Source organism: Strigops habroptila, chromosome 8, assembly GCF_004027225.2.
Source record: "Strigops habroptila isolate Jane chromosome 8, bStrHab1.2.pri, whole genome shotgun sequence".
Taxonomy (NCBI): Eukaryota; Metazoa; Chordata; class Aves; order Psittaciformes; family Psittacidae; genus Strigops; species Strigops habroptila.
Genome location: NC_044284.2, coordinates 40,454,115 through 40,479,670, shown reverse-complemented (window position 1 = coordinate 40,479,670; position 25,556 = coordinate 40,454,115). Strand labels below are relative to the sequence as shown.

General features: G+C 50.0%; 1 protein-coding gene across 5 annotated transcripts in view; it reads left to right on the top strand.

Annotated features, from left to right (window-relative positions):
• Window positions 1–25,556, top strand: part of ASTN1 (astrotactin 1) — a 56,366-nt gene that overhangs the window by 2,928 nt on the left and 27,882 nt on the right. For all 5 annotated transcript variants that reach the window (XR_003992606.1, XM_030494587.1, XM_030494586.1 and 2 more), the window contains exons 2-7: window positions 18,212–18,399; window positions 21,503–21,896; window positions 22,718–22,864; window positions 23,328–23,435; window positions 24,542–24,691; window positions 25,216–25,383. Coding sequence is in view for 4 of the 5 variants with exons in the window: in XM_030494587.1 (XP_030350447.1) it covers window positions 18,212–18,399; window positions 21,503–21,896; window positions 22,718–22,864; window positions 23,328–23,435; window positions 24,542–24,691; window positions 25,216–25,383 (1,155 nt within the window). In the remaining variant the exon portion in view is untranslated. The remainder of the gene's footprint in view (window positions 1–18,211; window positions 18,400–21,502; window positions 21,897–22,717; window positions 22,865–23,327; window positions 23,436–24,541; window positions 24,692–25,215; window positions 25,384–25,556) is intronic.

The following is a 25,556-nucleotide window of genomic DNA, read 5'->3' as shown; positions in this document are numbered from 1 at the left end:
CCCCTGGGCCAGGGAAAGCCTGGGTTTGGGCTGGGAGCACCATGAAGGGCAGGTGGTGACACGCAGGTGTTCCTGGCAGTGGCACATTGGCTGTGCCATGTGGGCTCTTGAGCAACTCCTTTGAGGTTGCTCTCTGCCTCAGTTTCCCCCCAAAGAGGGTGGGGAGGTGGCTGCGGCAGACTGCAACTGTGGCAGGGGAAGGGGCAAGGGAAGTAGCCAGGAAAGGGTCAGGGATTGGGGAGCCCAAGGGTGGTTGGGTGTCATCCCCCTTTGGCCCTGGCTGTCCCCTCCAAACCTCCCTAAATAATTCAAGTGCTTGCAAGCTTGGCCATCATTCAGAGAGACTGGCATGAGTGGTTTCCCCGTCCTTTGTGGCACTCCCCTGGCTGTGGCCAAGCCAGGTGGCCAAGCTGAGCATCCCACTGATGTCAAGGCTTTTTCCCTAGCTGGATATGCGCTGGGGTCTTTGGAGAGCTATATATGGTGCTTGCTGAAAGCAAAGTGCCAGGAGTGTGTGTTGACCTGGGCACCCCAAAACTGGCTGTCACTCCTGCCCCCAGTGAATTGCTCCAGTAACGTAATCAACTGAATAATGAGTGTGGAGGTTGTGGGCATCCCCTCACTGCAGGTGGGTTGGTGTGCCAGGGACTCTGATGGACCTTTCCATGCCAAGCTCTGCTGGGGTTTGCCTGCGCCAGTGGGGATGATGGGGGACCTGGGCGGTCTCCTGACTGAGGGTCTGCAGGGGGTGGTGGGAATGTCATGTGGGGGGACTGACATACATCACCTTCATGCATTTGCTTCTCCCTGAGCTGTGGCTTGGTGGAGGGCTTAGGGAGATGCGCTTGCTTTGGCTTGCCTCGATCTGCTTCCCACAGCTTTAGCTTTGTATTTCTCTTTACCCAAGAGGGTGAGTTATTGCTTGATGCTCACTTCCTGTGCACCGTTCTGGTGCCAGAGGCGGGTGTGTTGAGTGCATTGGTGCTCAGCCCACCCAAACATGCAGATCCTGCACCTGATCCTGTGTTCCTCCGAAAGCAGAGGGATCATTCGTGGGATTATTAGTGGGATTATTTTGTGGGATTATTATTCCTCCTCCTGGTGTGGGACAAGGGAGGACACTTCGGCACGGATTTCAGCTGCTTTGTAGCTCCCTTTGCTAACAAACAGAGTGTGTTTTAATTGCACTTGCTGCCTTCTTGTGCATGTGCTGCCTCGCTGCCCGTGTTTGCTCAGGAGCAGTTCGGCACACGTGGTCCCCATGTGTATTGCCTTTCATGCTTGTATCCATGAAAACCCACACTGTTCTATATGCATGTCCTCACAGGGACTCTGACACCATCCTCCTGTTTTGCTGTGGGTTGTTTTCCCACCTCCTGAATTTTCGGGAAGTGGCAAGGGCGTGGGAGCAGGGATGGGGCTGCTCGCTGGTGTGCGTGGGGCTGCCTGCATTTAAAATCACCCGGTTTCATCCTGCTTTAAATCAAGGAAACCTCAATTTGAAATGGTTGCCTTTCATCTCGTTTTATGTTCGTTGCATTAGTTGTATTTTCTCCTAAACGGAGGCCGTGTCTCACTGGTCGGTGGCTATTTAGAAATGCTAATTAGCAGTTCAATATTCCCTGTCCGCTAACCTTCACACCCCCTTCTTCCTCACTGCTTGGCTCGGCAGCATCCAGCCGCGTTTGATATGTCATTAACTGGATTCACACTCCTGCAGGCTGCTAATTTTTTTGGGCCCCATCCTTCGCAGGTTATAAACCGGCAAGTGGGGTATTTATTAGCATCCTGGCTTCCCGTGGCCCCATGGGCTTGGCAGAGATTTGCGATGCAATTAAAGAAACGCATGAAAGACGGTGCCTTTGACTCCTTTGCCTTCTCTGTAATGAACAAGGTATTAGAAAAGTGAAGTCTTAAAGTACCTTTTTGTGTGTAAAATCGACGTGAGGAACTTGAAAACGCAGCCGATGGCTCGAACCCATGCTTTCTGGGCACTGGATAATTCAAGATCCTGAAATACCGGATAGTTTTTGATATTCTCTTTCTCTTTCCCTGAGTGTGGAGGAGCTGAAGGAGCTTTTTCTGCCTCACCAGTTTCCAGTCCAGCTGCTGTAGCCTGAAATAGGGTTAGCACCGCCCCTCACCCCCCAGCTTCCCCCATTCCCCATCACCTTCACAGGAGCCTTGGCAGCAGAGGATGGGAGAAGGTTCTTAACTTCAGTGACTTTAATAGATTATCATAAACTCAGGCCTTAATACAAGCTGTCATGATTTCAAATTATCTTACTTTTAAATTAAATAGATTCCTTTTTAAATACAAAATCAATTCTAATTTTTTAGAGGGGTGAGATTTTTCAAAGGCACTGAGGAGCTGGGCATATTTAACTGCTCTGGAATATCTCCTCGAAATAGCTAATCAATTTTTTTTTTTTTTTTTTTGTTAAATCCCAGCTAAGCTCTTGGCTGTGCTGGTGGATGCTCTGGCCTTGACTTCCCTGGGTTAATTATGGGATAGCATGGTGGGTTGTGGGGATGCGAGACAGATCACTGCAGTGATGTGGGCTGCTGCTAATTGGGGTGACAGGCCACCAGCATGCCTGCCCACCCTGGCTCTCCTTCCAGGCTGCGCAGCGAGGCAGTGAGATGTGACACCTGTCGGCTCTCATCCTAATCCCACATGTCTCCCCACTGCTGTGGACTGTGGGTGGTGTGTTCCCCAGCTGCCCTGAACCCCCAAGTCCTAAATGTCTCCAGAGGAGGGAAACAGGAGCCAAGAGGTTGCAGGGCTTGTGTTATCCCTTTTTATTTTTTTTTTTTTTTTTTTTTTGTCTACTTCCACATCAAGTGGGAAGAGCATCCCATTGGGTTTTGGTTGGACTTGCTTGGCTCTTCCTCTCACCTGGATCTCTGTGCTGGTTGTGGGTCCCAAAACTGGTGGCACTCAGGGCAGCTCTTTGGTCGCAGCTCTCTGTGGTGGGAAAGCATTTCTCAGGGCCTTCTAGTACCAGTCCCCAGCTTGACTTAATTTCCAGGGGAGGCACTGGCACCTTGGCATCATTCCCAGAGCACCCCTTCCCCATCACATGTCACCATTTCACGAGAACAGGGCACAGCAGAGGGCTACAGTGGGGCTGGTCCCACCATGGGACCCACAGCATTGCTCCAGTGTGAACCTTGCACCTGGAAATAGGTGTAATGGTGAAATAATGGAGCAAATATTAAGAAATTCTTAAGTACCTAGAGAACAAATGAGTTAAATTATACTAGAGGAGCTCAATTGCCTTGCTTAGATTGATTGAATTACTAAATGAGCCTGACTAATGGAATGGAGTGGATATATCGGACTTTTACTCAAGATCCTGAAATAATTTCTCTAATAAGATTGTGAGCCATTAATTGAACTTGGCTTTGATCCTGGACACTGTCTCATGCACTGAAACCCGGTGCTATGATCTATGTTCTAATGTGCCTGGCTGAGAGGGTGGCCACTGGCACCTCCCTGCTGGGTGGCTTGGAGGGTGGCCAGGGAGTTCACTTGGGGGGGTCCCAACACAACCACAGCAGGGCCTGTGGGGGAGAAGCAATCCCAAAACTCTCTGCCTCAGCAGCCCTCTTGCCCTTGGCAAAAACCACCCTGGCAGGGGCATGCGCTTAATTCCCTTTCTGTTACCTGGTTGGGGTCCTAACCCCAGTTCCCGTTGCTGTGGGGTGAATTTGAGGTGGATGCTTGGGGTTTACATCTATTGCAAATCCAGGCATGCCACCTTCTTCCTACATCCTCCTGGAGTTGTTGCTGCTGGTGGGACATTGTCAGTAGCATCCAGAGTGCTGCGGGCTGTCTGGTCTGCCGTGTGAGATGCTTGCCACCAAGGCCTGGGGTCTTGCAAGAGCTTCAGGAAAGCAGAGAGGGACCTGGCCTGGCACACTTGGTGAGATAGGACACTCTCATCTGATAGCGTTTGAGTGCAACCTGCTGGTGGGACCGTGTTCCTGCCCTTGCTCTTGGCCTTGCAATGGAAACCTGATCTCTCCACATCCCTTTTCCAGCTGAATGATGAGGCCAGAGTGGATGAGGTGATCTGCCCAGAGCCATTGAAGTGCTGAGAACATCCCCATGCGTGGCCACACACCCTCCTCCAGGTGATGGAGCCCAGCACCAGCTTCAGCTGTGAGCAGGGGCAGCCCTTAAAACCCAGTGGCTGGGGTGAAAAATGCTGCAAGAAAGTTGGCAGCATCCCTGGATCACAGGGTCCTCCATGGCCAAAATGGGGGTAACCAAGTCTCAGGAGGGAGGTACAGCGTGCACATCCCCATCCTTATGGACACCTTGCCCGTGCTGTGCCTGTTGCTGACCCACTCTCACTGGGATTGGAGGTTTTGGTGCCATGGCGGATGCAGATGCTCTCTTACATGTTTTTTCTTAAGAAAGGAAAAAATCCGAAGGAATAAGGATTTTGTCTCTGGGAACCCGTTGCCACAGCAACCGCGCATCCAGCTGGCTCCAGCAGCAGCCGGGCTGAGAGGGGATCTCGCTGACCCAGAAAGCAGTGGGGGGAGCGGGCATGGGGCTGCTTGGTGTTTCAGTGGTGGGTATCCAGGTCTGGCAGTGGTGGGCAGGAGACCAGAGCTCAGCCAAGGAGGTTGTGGGGGGCCTGGCCCCCTTTTTCATCTGGACATGCAGAGCAATGCTCCCACCTCCAGCCTTAATTTCTCAGACTGCATCCAGGCAGGGATGCTTATGCTCACTCCTGTTCTCATCCTGAGATCTGTCCTAGTTTTAGGGGCTGGACTGCCTGTGTGGCTGCTCCTCAAGGACCCCCAAAGCTTTGCAGCATGTTGTGCCCTCCCAGAGTTGTTTGTGGTTCCAGTGGTGGAGGAGACCCTCGGGCAGCCATACACACCTCCCTGATGCTACTATCTCACCTCTATCCTTCTCTTCCCACACTGGTGGCATTTGCTCCTGGGCTGCATATCATTTCCTCCCAACTTATTTTTATTTTACTTTATTTTAGTTTAGTTTATATTCCATTTTTATTTCTTAATGGTTGCATAGCCAGCTAAATGGAGGCTCTGAAATAATATGTCTTAGAGTCTTGCTGCAGAGTTGTCCTTCATATGAAGGAATTCTTGCCTGGCAGGATTAAGGCAGCCTCTGGTGAGGATGGTGATGGCTCTGTCATCTAAGACTGGTGTCCTTTTACTTGTAAATTGCCAGGCTCTGGCTTCTCTGCAGCCTGCCTGCCTGTGGACAGCAGCTCACCCCAAGCAGCAGTGCTCTGGAGGCTGGGGGATTTCTCCAGATAAGAGAAGAATTTTTATTTACAAGTTCTGGCTGCCCCGCCACAGCTTAACTCTGGAAAAGCACCAGAGGAGGGCATCCTCAGCTCCCACGGGCCACGCTGGTATTTCTGATCCTGTTTTGCTGCCCTACAACCAGGGGATGCTCGGGATGGATGCCACTGCTGGGCTATTTGGGGTCTGTTTTGAGATGTGGTCTAAGCTGACCCCATGCTTTGCTTTGCTGTGGGGCTTTGTTTGCTGGTGATGGGCTCAAGCAGTGGTCTGAGCCCTCCACTGTGTCCTGTCTGCAGAGCCTGAGATCTACTGGGGAACAGGCAGGGGCTTTTTTTGGTACTTATAATGTAAGGGGCATAAAGAATCCTTAAGGAACCCTCTAGCTGGTGGTGGCACATAAGTCATAGAAGGTTTGGGTCTGTGTTCCTCATGCAAGAGGAGAGACAGTCCTGGCTGGCGCTGAGGCATTCCAGTAATTAGGATGACTAACAAGCATAGCAGAGCAAGCAGCTATGGGGGATGCAGAGAGCTGACTTTGCTCCCACAGGGAGCTGATCCAGCTGAAAAATAACCTGGTGGAGGAAAGGAGTTGGAAAAGGGTTGAAGAAAGTGGCAGGAGATGATAAGGAGACCCTGGTTGTGCCCTTGCTTGAACACATTGCTTGTGCTTGGCCCAGCTAGGGCTGTGTTGTCTTGGGAATGCTCCCCAGATCGGGCCTGTGGTCCAAGAGAAACCATCATCTGGCTGCCGGAGCCCTTTGGGATGAAGGTCTGCCTGATGGATGGGGGAAACTGGGTACAGGCAGCACCTTGACCTTGGGTTTTGGTAGGGGTACCTCTCAAGAGAGGAGGTGCAGTTCCTCTCTTCTGCACTCCTACCTTCCTCCCCTGACAAAAAACCCAGCTGCGATGTCACCGTCACAACACACTGGCTGCCTGGGAAAGCAGATATTAGCAACCCTCAAATATCCCAGGGACAGGCTCTTGTGTGATGGGAGACGGTTACCATGGAAACCTCCTTCAAATAAAAAAAAAAAAAAAAAAAGAAAAAGGAAAAAAACCCGAAATTTAAAGCAGCCCTTGTAGCTCAGAGGAACTGTAGACCTTATTATGGGTTTTGGCACACCCCCCCTTTTTCTTTTATTTGCTCCAGCTAAAAGCTCCAGGAGACAAGGCAATTAGTTTGAACATCCCAAGGGGAGCGAGAGAGGGAGGGCACGGTGCTGGGGACCAGCTGCCTGGGCTGGTGGGCTCCTGGTACTTCCCTGTGTGGGTGCCCCATAGACACCCAGTGCCTTCCCGTAATGGGGTTTCTCCGACACGGAGGAAGAAGCAGGGTGGTTTTTTAGAAGAGGTGGCTTAAGACTTAAACCTGCCCCTTCCTAGTGCTGTAGGTGGAGGGTATAGGGTGGTGGGTTGGTGCGAGCAAAGGATTCAGGGCATTGCAGGAGGAGTGAGGATATGGGAAACGACTACAGGGCACAGCTCCAGGGTGGGGGCAGGTGGCTCAGTGCAGGTTGTGGTGATTAGTCTTTATGTGTGTGGCATGAGGCGGTAGTGCCTTTTCTCCTGCTAAAAAGGGCAGTGTTCTGGGTGGGGGGCTGCTGTGGGAGTCGGTTTAGCTGTCCAGCTTCAGTGAGGAAGGGGAGATGCCTGGGAGATGGGACATCATGCTCCCAAATTTTCTTGTCAGAGCCAACTTTGCAGCTGTAGCCCCAGGGTCCAGGGAGGGCCAAGTCCAGCACAGAGCAGAGTTTAAATTGCTATGGTGCTCTCAGCCCATGTGCTCCCCTAATGATGTCCCCAGTGTCTGTAGCCACTGAGAAATCTGGAAATATCAGGTTTGGACTGGAGAGCCTGCTGTGCTTCCCAGTGCCCCAGGCTGTCCCCAGGCTCCCCTGGGCATTGCTTTCACAGTGGTGGTTGTGCTGGTGTGAAGCTGTTTTCTCATCCGAGAGCTACACCTGCCCAACTTTTGCTTTATTGTTTAGTCAGAAATAGCTGGGCTCTGGCTTTTGCCACTTTGGGAGAGCTCTGCAGAGAGGCAGTGATGGGACTTGAGAGCCATCACACTGCTGGCTTTTTTGCTGGCAAAAGGGACAAGCCAGGGAGTTTGTCTTTGCAGACATGACAGGTATGGCCTGGGAATTTGGGCGGAATTATAAATGTCTCTGCTGGCCCATGAGCAGGGAGCTGCAGGAGTCTTATCCTAGCTCATGCCAAGAAGCAGCTTTAGCTGGGCTGGGATGTGAGTCCAAGCATCCACAAGCAAAACAGTGCTTGAAACATCCTTCCAGGGTAAAATCAAACCAATTTTGTTAGCTTCTCAACAGAAGTTGCTCTCTTCCCAGGTGTGCCATGCTCCTGGCATGCTCAAACCTGGTGGGCAGGAGAAATAGCACAGCCACCTTGGTGGATGGTGGAAATGCCTGTAAGCCAGGGAGGGGAGTACATCCCATGTATCTAGCCCGCTTAGTCAACCTTGGATCTGGATTCCACAGCTTTTTGTTATCATGTTTCCCTCTTTTTTTGCTTGTTGAGCAAGGCACATCACTGGTTAACAGCCAGAGGACTCAGCCTCAAGCTGCCAGCTGAGCATCCCTCTGCAGTCCCCCCACGCCTGCCACCACAAGCTGGGGTAAAGGGGTGTTATGTGGGCACTGGAGCTGTGGGCTAAACAAGGGATATAGAGATTCCTGAGATGGACATGGTGCATGTCTCCCCACGGGATACTGGTGGCATGGTCAGCCCAGGCTGGATCTGGCCTCCTTGTAATTAAAACTCAGCGCTGGGGAAGAAGGGCTTTTCACGTGCTGCAGGATGAAAGGCAGCATGCATGCGAAACACAACCGTGCCGACGGGGTGATGCAGGGAGGGCAGGAAAGGAAGGTAGTGTGGTGGTAAATACAGGAACTTGCAGTTATCTGGTGCTCATAGTCTGGCAGAGCCCTTTGCTCTTGAGATATGAAAATGCAGCTCATTCCTCACCTTAATTTAATTTTGTTTGCTTACAGAGATGCTGCTTATTTGCTAAAATGGGATGCTGCTTCCATTTGGCACAGAGGGAGCAAGAACAGCAGCACAGAAATCTCCTGGTCTTGGGGATGCTGTCCTGGCTGGGGTGGCTCTCGGCGCTTGGCTGGGCGAGAGCACCCCAGTTTCATCCCTTTTTTCCCAGCCATCTCAGATTTCAGCACCGGACTAAGAAAATAAGTAGATTTTCTTCCCTTTTATTTTTGCCCATGAGAATGCAAGGGAACTTTCCTCCTGTGGTCTTGACATTAGGATTTCTTTTTCCCTACCAAGGGTGTGAGCCCTGCCTGAAAAGACAGGCAGGTAAATAGTGGCAGGGCCGTACTGCCGTGCGATCGCATTAAAGCTGATGGGCGCTGAAACCAAAGAGCGGTGTTACATAATTTGGACTGCAATGCAGAAGTGCTTGCTTAATTTTTAATTATCCAATTGCTGCACGTATGTAGTGCTCGACCTGGGAAGTGGGGTTGGCCTGCGGGCATGTGCAAGGGAGCTTGGCTGGCAAAGACAATGGGAAAACCTTCTCTCGTGTTCCTGTCCCTCCCAGCATGGCAGGAAGAAATGTGTTTCTGTGGCACTGTCATGCACAGCAGGAGCAGGGCTGGGCTGCAGCAGCTATGAAGGATGCTCTGCAATCACTCCAGGGAGCAAAGGGTGTTCCATTGAGCAGTGGGAGAAGGGATGCAGGTCTACAAAGGTCTTTGAGGTTTTGGAGCTCACAGTGTTAGATAAAGGGAAGACACTGTGGTTGCTTTGCATCCGGATTTCCTGTAGCTGCTGGTAAGAGTCTTGAGTGCCTCCTGGGGTTTGTTGGGGTGCAGGAGAAATGGTGAAGGAACTGTTGTAGACCTGAGCTGTGAAGCGCTGTTTCTTCCCCTCCCTGTTTCTCCACCTCTTTCAAATCCCTGCTCTGCACTTTGTGTCCTTCCTACAAAGGCAACCACCTTGGAGCAGCTTAGGCTTCAAAGTTCCCAAAATAACAAAGGTTAAAATAAATTCAAAAAAAAAAGAAAAAAAGAGAGTTCCTATAAGATCAAGTCAGTGCCCCACTTGCACCTGGTCTCAGAGTTTCAAAGTGGCTGCAAAGAGCCCCCCATGGCATCAATTGTAGGGCATCTCAATGCTCAGGTTACTGTCTTTGTCCTCTTGAAGTCATGGGAGTTTTTGCAGTAGCCAGGATAAGGCCACAGGTAATTGCATCCATTGAATGGGGTGGGGGGCCTGCTGCTTTTGCTGCACATGGGGGCAATCTGGAGAAGATTACTCATGGAGAGGGTCATGGTGGTTGTGGTGATGGTCAGGTTCATGCAGGTGAGATGTGTGTCCCCTGATCAGGCAGGTGGGCAAACAGCTCCTTGCAGGAAGGCTCCATGCTCAAAGTGATGCTTTGTACCTCTGCTGGCTCCACTGATTTATATAGATCATCAATATGACAATTATATACACCTGCAGATTTAATTACCTCCATTTTTGCCAGGCAGTGACAGATTTATGCCTCTATTCAGTCCCTGTAAATCTGAAACAAGCTTGACTAGACCCAAAAGCCCTCCCATTGATCACTACATACTGGCTGGTCTCTGGCCCTCTTGACAAGCTTTTCCTTCAAGAGTGATAAATTCAAGATGCACAGTTAACTTTTTTCCCTTCTACATCTTTCTTCCTTCTTTATTTTTACCCTTCTCTCTCTTATCTTCCAAAGCCTCCCCACAAACTTGAACATGAGACTTGAAATCAGGTAAGACCTAAGCACCGAAGAGTTTTTGACATTAGGCTGCAGTCAGCAATAGCCCATGCCTGCCTTCTCTATTCCAGTATGGGGCCACTAGTGGGGAGTCATCCTGCTGCCAAGACCAGCATCAGTCCCTCCAGGAGAAGTGAGAGGAGGAGGACCACCTCTTAGAAAAACTCTTGGCCCCGCTGGTGGCAGGAGAGTGGGCAGGGTTATTTTGGCCCTGTTTCACTTCCTGGGAGGGCCACCTCATCCCTCCCATGTCCCAGAAGACTGAAAGGTCCTGGCTCTTCCCCTAGGAGATGAGGAATGAGTGGCTGCACTTGTTTCCTATGCCAAGCATGAGAATGCCAAAATAATGTCTAATTTGCCTGACCTCTTGGCCTTGGCACAACAAGCACTTAAACAAATTAGTCTGCAGGAGCAGGCTGAAGTTTACCCTTGAAGTGAAGTCCATGTCATCTCTGTAATGCATCCCCCTTGCCTCCCCCGCCTGTCCCACCACTGCTGCTGCCTGACCTCGCCTGTATGATATGCTCCAATGTCTTGCTAAGTGCCTGGCAGATGGGCTGGAGTGGCTGGCCATTACCTTGCCTGCCAGCCCACGATGGGTATAAATAGTGCTTTGCCTCCCCGTGAAAATCACTGGCTGGCTTGGAAAGCTGAAGGTAATCTTGGCAGGTGTCTTGGGTCTGTAGGGTCTGATGGCACAGAGGGCTGGGGTTTGGAGAGGGGGAGTAGCAGGCTGGGTGTAGAGAGGCTATCTCAATGGAAGGAAGCTGCCTGGGGGTCTCCTTCCTCCAGCGAGGCAGTGCCTGGAGGAGCAGAGGGTCTCAGCTGTTCCTGAAGGGATGTGTGGATGCGGGATGCATCCTTGAAGGGTGGCCTGGGTAGCACCTAGCTGGCTTTGTAGCCACCCTCCATCTCCAAGAGACTGGGCAGTGTGGAGGGAAGCAGCTGTGTGGTCCTTTGGCATCTCCAGGCATGACAAGTTGTTGATAATTGGGGAAAAATTGTTAAAAACACAGCATGTATAGGGTGGCCCTTTCTCTACAGATAAGGTCTGTGCTGCAGGGATTTTTTTAGCTGGGATTACTTCTGGGCTGTCTGGCTCAATAGCTGCTGGTGGCTTTGTCTTCCCTGAGCTTGGTTCATTTCTCAGTGCTTTCATGCTTTATGGTGGATGAAACAGAGCCCTTTTTTTTTTGTTTTTACATGCCTAATACTTGCAAAGCGAGAAACAGTGAATAATCATTGCCTTTCCCACTGCTCCACTGGCTTCATGATTTTATAGGCTTTTGTCATGTCCATGCTCAGTTGTTTTCCTTGCTGAGGAGTCCTAATGCAGTTGGCTTCTCCTCTCTACAAAGCCATTTGCGGTATCTCATCTTCCTCGTACCCCTCCTCCAATCCTTCCAAACTTTGCCTTCTCTGTAACGAGATGGCTGACCTGAATACTGCTTGCAGGATTCGACATCAGCTTGCTTTCACCAAGTTGAATTTCACCTGCCCACTTCCTTGCCCACTTTCCTCCAGCACTTCACAGCTTTAGCTTTGAGACTAAATTTAGCGTTGGTGACCAACTTTGTCATTCGCCTCCTCTTCTAGAGCATTTCTGAACAGTTGAGGTCCTGACAAAGATCTCCGTGGGGCTTCTTGGTAACCTCCTTTCATTGTGAAAACTAACCTCTTACTAGTTTTCCACCTGGTGGGCTTCAAGAGGACTTTCTCTCTGATCCCAACCCCACTTCAGCACTTTGGGAAACTTTGTGGGTGGGTTTTGACAAGAACTCTTTGAAATGAATCCATCGAACTGGATCACCCTTATCTACTGGCTTAAGGTGCTGAACGACCCATGCACCTACCAGTTCCTCTAACAAACTGTCCAGGGCAGAAGAAGAATTTTCTGGTCTATAATTTTCATGAACCTTTCATGAACCAAGAGCTTTTTCAAGAGATTGGGGTCTCCTCTGCCAGGTTTTGCTTCCCCAGTTGTTCACCCTTTCTGAGCGATAGCTGTTGTGTTGGTGGAGTTCTGCAGCTGTCATCCTCTGCTGCTCAGAGGTGAGCACCATCTGGGATGTGGGGTTCATGTCCTCCATCTCACTGATTTGCTGGGAGGCGATTTAGCCAGCGCCGTCATTTTCCATGGCCGATGTGGAGCTTCTCCATCATTTGGGCTCTTTCTGTGGAGATCTGGGTTTTCGTCTGGAAGAGGTGATGTGATAGCATTACAGGGTGGGAAATCAACTCCAGATGTGATCCTTTCTGAGGTTTATATATTTGTAAATTGTTGCCACACATTCTCTTTAAGTTTACTTTTGTTCACTGTCATGGTGTGAGGCTTTGGTTTTTCTTTTTTATATGACCATGTCTCCCGAGTGTTGGTCTGGAAGGTGGATTTGTCTGTCTTCCCCCATCTCCTCTGCAGTACCCAGTTACAGCAGATGGGATCAAACTAACAAACCAAGAGTGAAAATTAAACACCAGCAAATGTCCCAATTTACTTTTTTTTTCCCAGCTTTTGGTCAAAATTGACAAATGTGGTGGAAAAATAACTGTGAAAGAATGTCATACAGGTGTGGTTGGACATGTCCTTGGGTCCACAGGGAAGAGCAGGGCAATGAGGCACGCTGCATTGTAAGGTCAGCAGCTGCAGAGCAAACTTGGTCAACTCAGACCCATTAATGATGAATCGGTGTCCTTCACTCCAGACACAGCTGCGTGACACAATGTCACTCCCAGAGTGATGGAAGGTTTCGTTGTTAAAGAAAGGCGTGGACAAACTAGGTCTGTGGCATATTCGGGACAAAAATTCCAGTTCAAGGCTAAAGCGTGGCAACAGCCTAGAAATGTAACCCCTTGACAACCTTCCCAAAAGCAAAGGCACCCTATGTTCCAAGGAGATACCTGGTTAGCTGTCAGCCTTGCAATGACAGCTAATGGCTTCATGTGTACCAGCCCTACAGGCAGTCATGTTGAGGTGGTCCTCTCTGACTTAGCCAGAGAGTGGATCTAGATGCAGTGCATGCCTTTTCTTTGAGCCTTTAGGTTCTCCCATGTCTATGGAAATTTTGCCCAAGGTGCCCCCTTCCATGAAGCAGGTTCCAAATAGATAAAGTGAGGTTTGTGTTTGCCAGTATGGAAAAGGTGGATTGTCTGTAAAAGGCAGAATGACCTACAGAATGAGCTGGCTTTTCTACCTGAGACTGAAGATAAGGAAAAGAATGCAAATAAAACATGGGTAGTCAGTGATGAATGTGATTCTTTTTAAACGGGCCCATAAAAACATGAATATTATCCCATGAAAGATGCATCACTAAAACCTTGGAAGTGAAAACGAGTTAAATATCAGGCTATGTGTTTTGACATCTGAATTAATATGAACCAAGGCCTGAGGCCCCAACAGAGTTTGAGTGGCTCATGGAGGCGAAGGTGTCCTGGGTTACTTCAGGCATTGGACATCCTTGGAGAAGTGCAAGGCTAGGGCTTGCTTTAGCTGAGTTAGAGCCCTTTAGAGAATGTGCAAGGTTTAGACACAGAGCAAAAGCCTTAGCTAATGGGGAACTTAAATAAAAACACAGTTGGGTTCTGGATGGAAAATAAGGCAGGTTTAAATGTTAACAAGGAAGTGTAAGTCCAAGTCAAAATCTGTGGTATGAAATGGGTCTGCAGAGACTGGCATTATGGCAGAGTTCATTTGACTAATCGGAGGCGTCTATTAGTGCAAAACGCTTCCAAATGGAAAGGAAAATTGTTTTGCCTTTTTTTTTTTTTTTTTGCATCAAAATGCTAGTGTGCAGTTTTAAGGAGAGTTGCTCTCTTTGTGTGCCACGATGTTGCGTCTCAGTGGGGAGACGAGGATAGAATGGGTCCATGTCAGCACTGGGCTCAGGGGCCATGGTTTTGACATTGCACCAAGTCAGGAGCAGAATTGGGCTGTGACAGAGCTGCTGCCTTCCAAAACTGGGATATGCAGAGGTGTTTTCTTCAGAAGGACTGGCTTGGCTTTGGGTGGGATGGCTATTCCTAGAGAAATGAGGTTATTTGGGACGATCAGTAATGAAGCAGGTATAAATCCACTCACTTCCAGCAGCTTCATCTGGACTTTCGTCCTCTTCTCAGTTTGCTCGTCTACAACCTTTCCTTCCCCCCTCCCTTCCCTTGCAGATGGTCTGAGGGGGGAGCAGCCACAGCCGTTATGTTGAAAGCATCAGCCTGGGTCTTTGGAGGCTGCTGCTTCTGTAGATATGAAGGACCTGGGCCACGTTTGATACCAGGTGAATGCAGCACAGCCTAATTAGTGGTCTCCTACTGTTATTAACCCCTGACTCAGGTAGGCTATTTTTTAACAGAGGTGCAAGAAGTTAATACTAGTGTGAATGCCTTCATATCCAAGGCCTTAATGAAAGCCATGCAGGGACCAGGCCTACCATCAATATCTTTCTAACTTTGAACTTGAAATTATCCTCTCCCCTCCTGCCTTTTCTTGGGGGGGGGTGTTGGGGGGAGCTTTCTGCCCACTTTCCCACCTACTCTCGAGTCTCCTGGCCCTGTGGTATGAGCTGGCCAGTAGGGTTGGCACTTGCAATCCATGGCAGAGCTGAGTCCTTATGCATCCAAATAAACGGCCCCCAGCTGGCTACATGGGTTACTGCAGCATCTCCCACCAGTTGATGAGATGTCTGCTTGGGCAGCAAGACAAAGATAAAAGTGGAGTGCATTGGACTGGGAGAATAGAGAGCAAACATACGCTGTTAGGGAGAACGCTTGGTCTTGGTCCTTGGTCTTGGTCTCGGTCTTTGTCTTGGTCTTCTTTTTGTCTTGGTCTTGCTTGAACCAAACTTCACAGACACAGTAAAGCATTTATGTGTATATTTTTTTTCAAGTAGAAATGGATGTGTTAAGGGCAGTTAGCATGTTGCTAAGACCTGAGAGAAGAAGAGAAGCACGTCCAAGTATGAAGCTCCCTCATCTAGGCACTGCCTCAAGAGTGTTTGTAGGAGCAGGGATGGTGAAGCAGCGTTTCCTGCGGTGTGATGGAGGTGTCATAGCCTGCTGCTTTGGGGTGATGGCAGTTCATTTCTGAGGTGTTTTCCTCTGTTTCTAGCACTTCTGACTTGCGTGTGATGCAGCCGCAGGGTCATGTCGCAATGTCTGGTGGGAGAGGGTAACGTGCTCAGGCTCTGTGGCCAGATTATGGTCTTTTAAAACTAGAATTTCCTTTTTTTTTTTTTAATACATTTTTCTTTTTAAAAATAAGCCTGTTAAAATAAATTTGAAATTATGACAACCTATTTTAAGGCTTAAATTTACTATAATCTATTAATCATTTAAATAACTTCCATCAAGGAGTCCTCCTCAAATATTAATGAGCTGAAGGGTTCTGCTTTTTAAATGATATGTCAGATCAAGGCAAAACATCTTTAACTGTAGCTTTCTAAATGTCACAATGTCATATACTTAATATCTATTATTTTCTCTCTTTACAATGGAGCAAATGCTGGTATTTACATTTTTCCAAATGTCAGTACGTTGAGTTCCTGTTGTGCATAAAAGCTCTTGCCTTAATTACTCCTAATTTCGCGTTAGCAGGCAGGTGAGGGAAGAATATTTTCTTCCATTTGAGCTAGTTCATTTGAAGTTGAGAAGCCATGAGGAGTTGGGGAATCAGTAAAGCTTGTTTTCCCCTTTCAGCCCATGAATAAAAAGCAGGTGGGAGAGGAGGAGATCTGCTTTTTCGAACCCTCCTGGCTCCCAGGACCAGCTTTTCAAAGGGGATCTGTGTGCCTAAACACACAGCTCAGCAGTTAGAGGGAATTTCAAAAGTGCTTCTGGCTTCTTAACTGCTTTAACTTCTCTCAGTTTTGCTTCCCAGTGGCATCGAGGAGAGCTCAGCATCTCTCTGCTTGGGATACTCGAAGCGCACTGATTACCACCAGAAATGTGGCCCGTGCTGAGCAGAAACAATCTGCCAATTCACTCATTGCGGCTAATGTTTCTTTTGATTAATCAAATCAGTTTGGGAGGACGAACCTGGTTCCTGATGCAGATTCCCCCTCTCCCCCCAGTAGCTAGCTCACTTAAGGCAGCCTAATGAAATTAATTAACAGTAAATTTAAAATGTTGTTTTTCAGTGCTGTAATTGAACTCCAGTTTTCATTTGAAGGCAGCATGAAACAAGCAAAATAAAGATGACAATTTACAAAGCAAGACAGGCTCTTTCCCATCAAAATGAATGGCTACAAATGGGATGGAGCAGATGGGTCTAGCTGGACCATTCCCACAGGGCAGACACAGGAGGGAAAGCTGTGTCTTGCTGGGAAGCTCATCACATTTTTAATCGTCATTCCAACATATGCAATTGAAGCTTATATTTTCAGGATAAAACAATTAATGGCCAAGTGGCAGGCTTAAGCTGTTGGCTGAGATCTAGGTGATCTGAGATGGTGATCAAGGGTGATCTGGTCTGAGATGGCAGTAGTGGTTAAAACAGCACCCATCTCTCCTGGGGATGTGCTGATGTCACCCTCCCTTTCATTAAGACCCAGCCGTAGGAAGTCCCTAAATTTTGGAGTCAGCCAAGTGAATTTTGTTTGATTCAACATTTAGTGTCCTGAGGCATGGGTTGTGTTCATGTCCTTAGCTGCTCCTCCTGCTTGGGTGTCCTCTGCTGCTGTCACTCCTCAGCCCAGTAGCATGGTTTAAACCCAGCTGGTAACTCAGTACCACGCAGCCACTCGCTCACCCCCTTCTTCCCCCCTCCTTGGATGTGATGGGGATGAGAATAGAAAGATTGTAAACCCCATGGGTTGAGATAAGAACAATTTAATAACTAAAGTATAATACAAAACTACTACTGCTACTACTCATATTAATAATGATAAGCGAAATAACAAGGGGAGAGAATATAAAACCAAATGGGGAAAGGAAAAAACCCAATAAACACAAGTGATGCACAACACAATTGCTCACCACCCACTGACCGATACCCAGCCTGACCCGAGCAGCGATCTGGGCCTTCCGGGTAACTCCCCCCAGTTTATATCCTGGGCATGACGTGCTGTGGTCTGGAATACTCCTTTGGCTAGTTTGGGTCAGGTGTCCTGTCTCTGCGTCCTCCCAGCTTCTTGTGCCCCTCTTCACTGGCAAAGCATGAGAGACTGAAAAGTCCTTGATTGGGGTAAGTGCTACTGAGCAACAACTAAAACATTGGTGTGTTACCAGCATTGTTCTCAGACTGAAGCCAAAACACAGCACTGCACCAGCTGTTAGGAAGCAAATTAACTCCATCCCGGCTGGAACCAGGACACCCAGCTCTGTGCCACTGCTTCCAAACCCTGAAGTTAAAGGTAGTTAGGGGAAGTCAGGGTGTTTGAGCAGGAGGTGCAGATCTCAGGGCTGAGTCCTGCGTGGGGAGCTGTAAAAAATGGTTGAAGGTGGAAAAAAATACACACCCTGATTACAGCCAGCGCTGCAGGTGTAGTTGCAGCCAATGTATGTTTCTCCATTCACAAAGGATGGGAAATAGTTTCTGCCTGCAGTAACTTGCAACATGGTCCCAATGATCCCATGAGTGCCTCTGAGAAGCCTATAATCTCTGCTCCCATGGCTGCTGTTGTGTTTAACATGAAGCATGTGGGTGAAACCCATCCAAATTAGGGCTGGAAGGATGCTGCTGGGCTCCCCAGCTCTGGCGCCGAGATGCTGTCAGTAAGTGCTCTAACCCTGCACCACATCTGTCTTTTTGCTCTCATACCAAAGTCTGTAAATACAGATCGAATCCTCCCTCTCAGCCTTTTTCTCCATCACTCTTGGCTCCACTCTGGCAGCATCTTTACACCCTGATGGAGGCTGGCTTTGATGCCAGGTGTCAGGATCACGTGGAGTTTTCAAAGCGAATTTTCTTTCTTTCCCATGCGGTTGCCAATCCACATCTGGCTTTTACCTAGAAATATGATTTTACTCCACTTTGACCCTTCAGGTTGTGGGTTGTGTAGGGCAGTAATGGTGCTGGCAGGAGGTGACTGGAGGGAGCCTGCTGTGTGTGTCACTTATGGGTGGAGCCCTTCCACCCATTTTGGGGGAAGAGGTGAATGTCCCCCATCACCCCTCTCCTCCACACTTCCCGTGTGACCGGCTTTGCTTTTGCAGAGATCTCGGGCAACACGGACGACATCCCACTGGTCCGCTGGCGGCAGCAGTGGCTGGAGAATGGCACGTTGCTCTTCCACATCCACCACCAAGATGGGGCCCCCAACCTGCCCGGCTTCGACCCCACAGACGAGCCCCAGACCGAGTCAGCAGAGGAGGAGCTGAGGATCCTCCACATCTCTGTCATGGTATGTGATGGGAAGGCAGCCCCCATTTAGGTGTCCAGAAGCCTGTAGAAAATATAGGGGCCTTTGAAAAACCATAAATTTTCCCGTCTGGGTCCAGCTGACATAGGATGGTGAACTGAGCCCACCTTTTGGGGGCTGGTTAAGATGCCCTGGACACCTCTCTAAACCATACTGCATGGAGGGTGCTTTAACATTGCGCTGTTTTAAATCTCTTCCTTAATTTGCATCGCTTTACAAATATGTTTGCAAGAGTGCCTTTATCCCTGGGGAGCTCAGGGCCTTGAAGGTCTCAACCACCTTAACCCAGGGTTAATTCACATTGACTTTTTCAGGACCCCTTTGCGTGGTGGATGATGCCCGATGCGTGCTACTCTGGCACACAACGGGTGTCATGGTGCCACTGGGCACTGTCACCGCCACTTTTGTCAGTGCCGCAGCCCTGTGGCTGCGGTTTCACAGCGTGCAATAAGCAAGAGCGTCCCATGTGTGGAGACTGCACAGCTCTCATCCTCCCCCCACACACATGGGGATGAAGTTTTTATGTCAGAGAAAGGAGGGCGAGGCAGAGATGTGCATGTTGGAGGTGGATCTGTAGTTTGTTGGTTGCGGTTTTTTGTTATGTTGGAGAAAGTTTGAAGAATCCAACAATTTTTGGATTGTGCTACTGGAAGATAATTAGCTGGAGACAATGTGTTGCCCAGGCTGCAAACTGGCTGCTTAATGGTGCCTACCCTAATGAGAGCGTCAATAGCTCTTCCAGATTGCAGCCCCAGGCCAGGTTTCTCCTCCATCATTTGTGCTTGATTAGTCTCGAGGAAAAAAAATAATCACTGGCAAAGCCAACCCCAAAAACATTTTGCAGTGTTGTTTTTTTTTTTTTTGTTGTCCTTCCCAGCTGCCTCTGAGAGGGCGCATCACCTCGGGAGAGGCTGGCCCCATTCTGCCACCTTGGTCTTGGTCTTTGTGGCTACCACTGAATTCCAAGATTGAATCCTGAGACCAGAATGCCTGAAACAAGGCTTATTAGAGAGTTGATGAAAAGGATGTCTGCAACTCATTGCTGTCATACCAAAATGTGTAAATACACATTGAATCCTCCCTCTTCCCCTTCTTCTCCATCACTCTCAGCTCCGCTCTGGCAGCATCCTTAGGCCCTGACAAACAGAGTCTGGCGTTTGTGCCAGGAGTCAGGATCATGGGGAGTTTTCAAGGCTGATTTTCTTTCTTTCCTGTGTGGTTGCCAAGAGAAGAAGTGTGAGCGAGGGGCTGTATCCATCATGACAGCAGACCACATGTAGATCATGAGAGAAGCTCTCCTGCACCTGTCCAGTGCAGAGCACCTCTGCAGCTGTCATATGAGTGCTGGGTGGGGGAAATGAAGGTAGAATAAGATTTCTGTGCTCCCATGGAGGGGAATGGAGTGTCTGAGGTGGTGCCCTGACACCCTCCAATGAGCAGTGGGTGGAGGGGACTCCAGAGCTGGGTTTTATTCTCCTTTTGAAGCCTCTTGAAATCTCGAGTGGCCACATGCAGCTTTTCCTCAGAGGTAGTTTGAACTCTCAGGCTCAAGGGTAGAAAAAATTCAGTTTCAAATAAATAACAGGTCATTCTTGAGAGCCCAAATCAGCAGTCCTAAACACATATTCATCAACCTGACTAGCTCCAGGTGGTCTCCTTTATTTATTAGCATAGGCATATGGCAGAGCTCTCTGGTGTTTGTGGGATTTAATGTGCCTACAGAGGGCAGCCAAGGAAAGCCAGAAATGCCCTGGTATTGCTCCCACCTGCTTATGACCCCTTCTACAGGTGGGCCCTTCCCCAGGGTGGTGGAGAGCCATGACATGGGAGGCCATCTCCACTGAGGATGGGGATAGCCCCACTTATTTATGAATCAGAGGAACTCAGAGGGATTTGAACATGATACAGAATTGGGCCCTGACTTTACTACTAAAAGCCGCAGTATGAGCATGGCCAGTCACAAATTCGGTGACAGTTTTCAGCCCCAGCAAGAGATTTCCCATCCTCCCAGCTGCAGGCTCCTGGCTGGAGAGATGCCATGAGCCAGCCAGCCCGCCCTCCTTCTCTGTTGGACTGCTTATCTCCTTAATCACTGGAGTTTCTTTGATTTTTGTTTCTTTTTCTTAAAAAAGGAAGTTGGAAGGAGGCTGGGAGGGTGCATTGCAGCTCCATTATCCTGGGAATGAGAGAGGGTTAAACTTTAATGGCCATTAAAGCTCCTTTTCCAGCTGCCTCTCCTGCTTCTCATTCAATAATTCCCTTGATGTTTTATCCTAACGGAGCAGATTATTACTATTATTTTTTTTTATCAAGATCATCTGTTGCATAGAAAAGACGGGGACCAGAGGCATGGATGGGCACGGAGCTCTTAGCTGGCTGCATGTGCTATTATTATTATTAGTAATATTACTAGTGTTAGTATTATTGGCAAACTGGGTGTAAAGTGCAGCTTGGGCTTTTATCTCGCTGCCTTTATCTGTGTGCAGTGATGATGCCTCTGCAGGACAGTGATCTTGTGAACGGTGGTGAGGTGGTGGGGCTGGGTGCAGTTTCTCAGTCTGCCCATGCTGGGCAGGAGCTTTTTCAGTCTCTTCCCCCTGGGCGTTCCCCAAACAACGCTTCAGTCATCTGGCTGTCCTGAGCCTTGATCTCCTTTAATCTGTGCTGCAATTTCTGCAGGATAACCTGGGAAAATCTCCCAAGATTGAGAGCGACAGCACTGAAGCCGGTTGGAAATGGGTCAGAAAAAGTTGCCTGTAGGAGTGTTTGCTTGGAATAAATCTGATCTCTGCTTTCAAAGACATGTTGCGGGAGGGCGAAACAAAACATGCTCTGGTTTAAATGCTGCTTTTTCATGCCTCAGTGATGACTTCAAAGCGGGTCCAGCTTCAGGCAGTCTTCAGCTGGCAGCGCTTGGCCAATGCTGGGGACTCCCTGTGCCAGCACCCTCTTATCGGCATGACCAGGCTCCTCTCACCATTGCATTTGCTTTTGACCATGCTGGAGCATCCCCAGGGCGTTTGCATCCCCAAGGGGTGGCTGGCACTGGTCCCTGGCTGAGCCCTGCTCATGTTTCTGCCTGCAGGGAGGGATGATCGCCCTGCTGCTCTCCATTCTCTGCCTGGTGATGATCCTCTACACCCGCCGGCGGTGGTGCAAGCGGCGCCGAGTGCCACAGCCCCAGAAGAGCGCCAGTGCTGAGGCAGCCAACGAGATCCACTACATCCCCTCGGTGCTGATCGGGGGCCACGGGCGGGAGAGCCTGCGCAATGCTCGTGTGCAGGGCCACAACTCCAGCGGGACGCTCAGCATCCGTGAGACCCCCATCCTGGACGGCTACGAGTACGACATCACCGACCTGCGGCACCACCTCCAGCGTGAGTGCATGAACGGCGGGGAGGACTTCGCCAGCCAGGTCACCCGCACCCTGGACTCGCTGCAGGGCTGCAATGAGAAGGCCAGCATGGACCTCACGCCAGGTGGGAATGGGATAGGGGGCATGGGCTGAGCTGGGTCCTTTCCAACTTGTCTTCTCTTCATCGTTCCATACGCACTTTCCCTTGAGTATTTTCCTCAGATTTCTGGGTTTTTTGTTGCATGTGAGATGTTGGTGGCACTCTGAAGGTGCTTCATTGCTGGGAGACTTTGTAGCCAGTTGAGAGCAGTCCCTGCTGGGTGAGACATGGCTGGGACAATGCAGGATGGAGCTTTGAGTGAAAGGGCTGTGGCTCCTGTGGCCTGATCAAGAATCAGAATGATGTCCCCTCCAAGCTACCTGATGATGACCTCCAAAATTCCTTCCTGTATCCCAGGATTTCCAGTGTCTTCTTCAGCTGAGATTTTTAGTAACAAAATTATACTTGCCGTCAGTATGATTCAGAGTTAATGCTGTCTTCTGATCACAAGTGCGGATTCTTTGAGGCTTGTAACGTACTTGTTTGTTGGCCCTATTATCAACCGGCCCATCCAGCTGGAGCCTTCTCAACTGAGACATGCTTTTGGAAGGCCATAGTCTGGTCCCTATAACTCTCCAGGCATTTTATTTATGCACCTAGGTATGCAGAAATGACCTGACAGGCTGAGTGTTAAATCTCATCTTTTGGCTAGCTTGGTGGAGGTGTTGGTCTCTTTCAAGCTTTGAGGAAGTCATGAGAGTGCATTTTGGGCTCAGCCCATTGGCCATGGCACCCTGGTCACCTCATGCAGATGCTGGAGTTGGATCCAAGAAAATCTCTCTCTTTCTCTCCTTTTCTAAAATATTTATCCCTGAAAGATTTTGCCTTCAATTCTTCCTGCTCAGGGAGCGATAACGCCAAGCTGTCCCTGATGAACAAGTATAAGGACAACATCATTGCCACCAGCCCTGTGGACTCGAACCACCAGCAGGCCACGCTTCTGTCCCACACCTCCAGCAGCCAGCGCAAGCGAATCAACAACAAAGCACGAGGTAGGGGTGTCCCCAGGGCAGATACACTGGCGGTGTCCCCCAGTGCTCTGGGCTTCCACCCACCCATGCTCCAGCAACTCACTCTCTCTTGGGATGGAAAAATACAGCCAGTGTTGGGCAAAAGCATGGAAAGGAGGGTGTGAGTAGGGGTAGCACAAAAAGTGGTGTCTGCAAGGGTGCAAATGATGTTGAGTTAGTTGGTTGTAAAGATGAAGATGGTGTCGGGCACGGTAAACATTTTGTGATACCAGCATGGCCATGGGGGAAAGTTGAAAAGTAATGGGAGCCATGGCAGGGAGCACGGCTCTTCATGGTGGAAAGGGGAGAAGATGCTGTCCCTGCTGTGCCCAGCAGACAGGGCTCCTGATCTTCAAGGCAAGGCTTGAAGCGGTAATGTTGGATGTGGTGGCATGCGGTCGCACAGTGCCAGCCTTGCTGTGACTACACTTGGTGTCCCCTGCAGCTGGGTCAGCATTTCTCAACCCTGAGGGGGACTCGGGGACAGAGGCGGACACCGATCCCCAGCTGACCTTCTACACGGACCCCTCACGGAGCCGGAGGCGCAGCCGAGGTGGGTGTGGAGGGGGAGGCAGGTAGCAAGCCAGGGCCTCTCTTGCCTTGTTTGTTGTTGCCTCTCTGGGTTTGGAGACTTCTCATCAGCAAAAGATGGAAACCCAGGCACAGTTCATGCTGCCGCGGGCAGGCACTAGTCCCCGTTCCCACTGAGTGCTGCCGCTGCTCTCTGGTGGAGTTTCTCAGCAGAGGATGAAATATATTCTGATTTTTTGCTGGAGGCTTCTGCCGGGCTCTGGTGTGTATTAATGAGTAACACGCTTCAAAGGCTGGCCCGTGAGCTCCTGTGCTGCTGCTCGGCACGGTGCTGCTGTGGGTTTGCTCCAGCACCATGCGTGTACAATCTGTATGTGCAGCAGAGGATGGGGACAGGCTTGGTCCCCAGGCAGGAGTCTCACCCCACTGCCCTGAATCCTCCCTTTGGGAGGTTTTCTCCTCTGGGAAGGAGACTTCGTGTCTGTTTTCCCTTATTGAGCCATGTTTGATGGATGGTGCCTTGTTTTTCTGGGAGTGGTGGGAGTGGGAGCCATCTCCTGTGCTGGGGGCTGGGAGGTTGTTTTGGGCTTTGTCTCTGCAGGGAATAGCTCAGCCCCCAGCCAGCTTTTTCCGCTCAGCTTCTTCAACTGAAAGATTAAAAGTCAAAGACCTTCACGCCCTGAGGAGTTAGGGCTCTCCAGTGCTTTTTCAAAGGCATCCAGGAGGCTGTTGTCATGGCAAAATTAACCTGAGAGAAGTGCCATGAAGGAGGAGGGGAGGAAAAAAGAGAAATTGCATTTACCTTTCTTCTCCTCAGTATCTCTGTTCTGCTTTGGAGTTTTGCTGCTGCAAAGGTCTCAGCATGCTGCAGTGCAGGGGTGCAGAAAAGAAACTCCCAGAGAGAAAATCTCCCAGGAGACCCCGGCTGCAGCAAGTGGAAGAGAAGGTCCCACAGCAAAAGCTGCTTCATTCTCTTGAAAAATCCAGAGCAATTCAGCTTGATTGGATTGATGCTGGATTTCCAGTGGGCTGGGCGGGGTCTCTGCAGCCTGAGATCCCCTGGCTGCACCCCAGGGTCTTCCTGGGTCCACCAGGCCTCAAGTTTGACTTTGCTTTAATGTTTTGCAGTGGGGTCCCCTCGAAGCCCTGTTAACAAGACCACACTGACCCTCATCAGTGTGACGAGCTGTGTCATCAGCCTGGTGTGCTCTTCCCATATGAACTGCCCCCTTGTCGTCAAGATCACTCTCCATGTCCCTGAGCACCTCATTGCCGATGGTGAGCACACCACAGCCTTACCCACGCCTCCTGACCCATTCTGTAAGCTGTAATGGAGGAGAGGAGAGAATGGTGGAGAGGACAGATGCAAGATGGGTGCAGGATGGAGGGGACAGGCGTAGGATGGAGGGTACCAGTATACATGGGGGATGGATGCAGGATGGAGGGGATGGGCTCAGGACTTGAGGGGATCTTTGTGGGATGGAGTGGTCATGTATGGGACGGAATGGACCATCATGGGATGAAGGACATCAGTATGGGACAGAGGGGACAGGCGTGGGACCGAGGGGATGGGTGTGGAATGGAGGTGGCTGTTGTGGGACAGAGGTGACAGGCACAGGATGGAGGGGGCTGTCACAGGATTGGAGGAGACAGGCATGGACAGAGGGGGCTGTCGCAGGGCAGAGGGGATGGGCATGGGAACAGAGGATTCATTGTGGAACAGAAGGGGCTATAGAGGGAACCATCATGGGATGGAAGGGATGGCAGTGGGTTGCCACTGCTGACTCCCCTCTTGGTGGCAGGGAGCCGGTTCATCCTGCTAGAGGGGAGCCAGCTGGATGCCAGTGACTGGCTGAACCCGGCGCAGGTCATTCTGTTCTCCCAGCAAAACTCCAGTGGGCCCTGGGCCCTGGACCTCTGCGCCCGGCGCCTCCTGGACCCCTGCGAGCACCAGTGCGATCCTGAGACCGGTAAGTGGTCAGATGGTTGGGTTGGGTTTAGGAGCTCATCTCTGCCTGCTCAACCCAGCTTCAGTGGGAAGATGCTTTCTTGCCTTGATCCACATGAGATAGTGAAGCTGGTGGGTGCCCTAGGTGGCTGCAGGCTGCGTTTGACTGGGAAGCACGTGGAAAGCTTTGTCCTT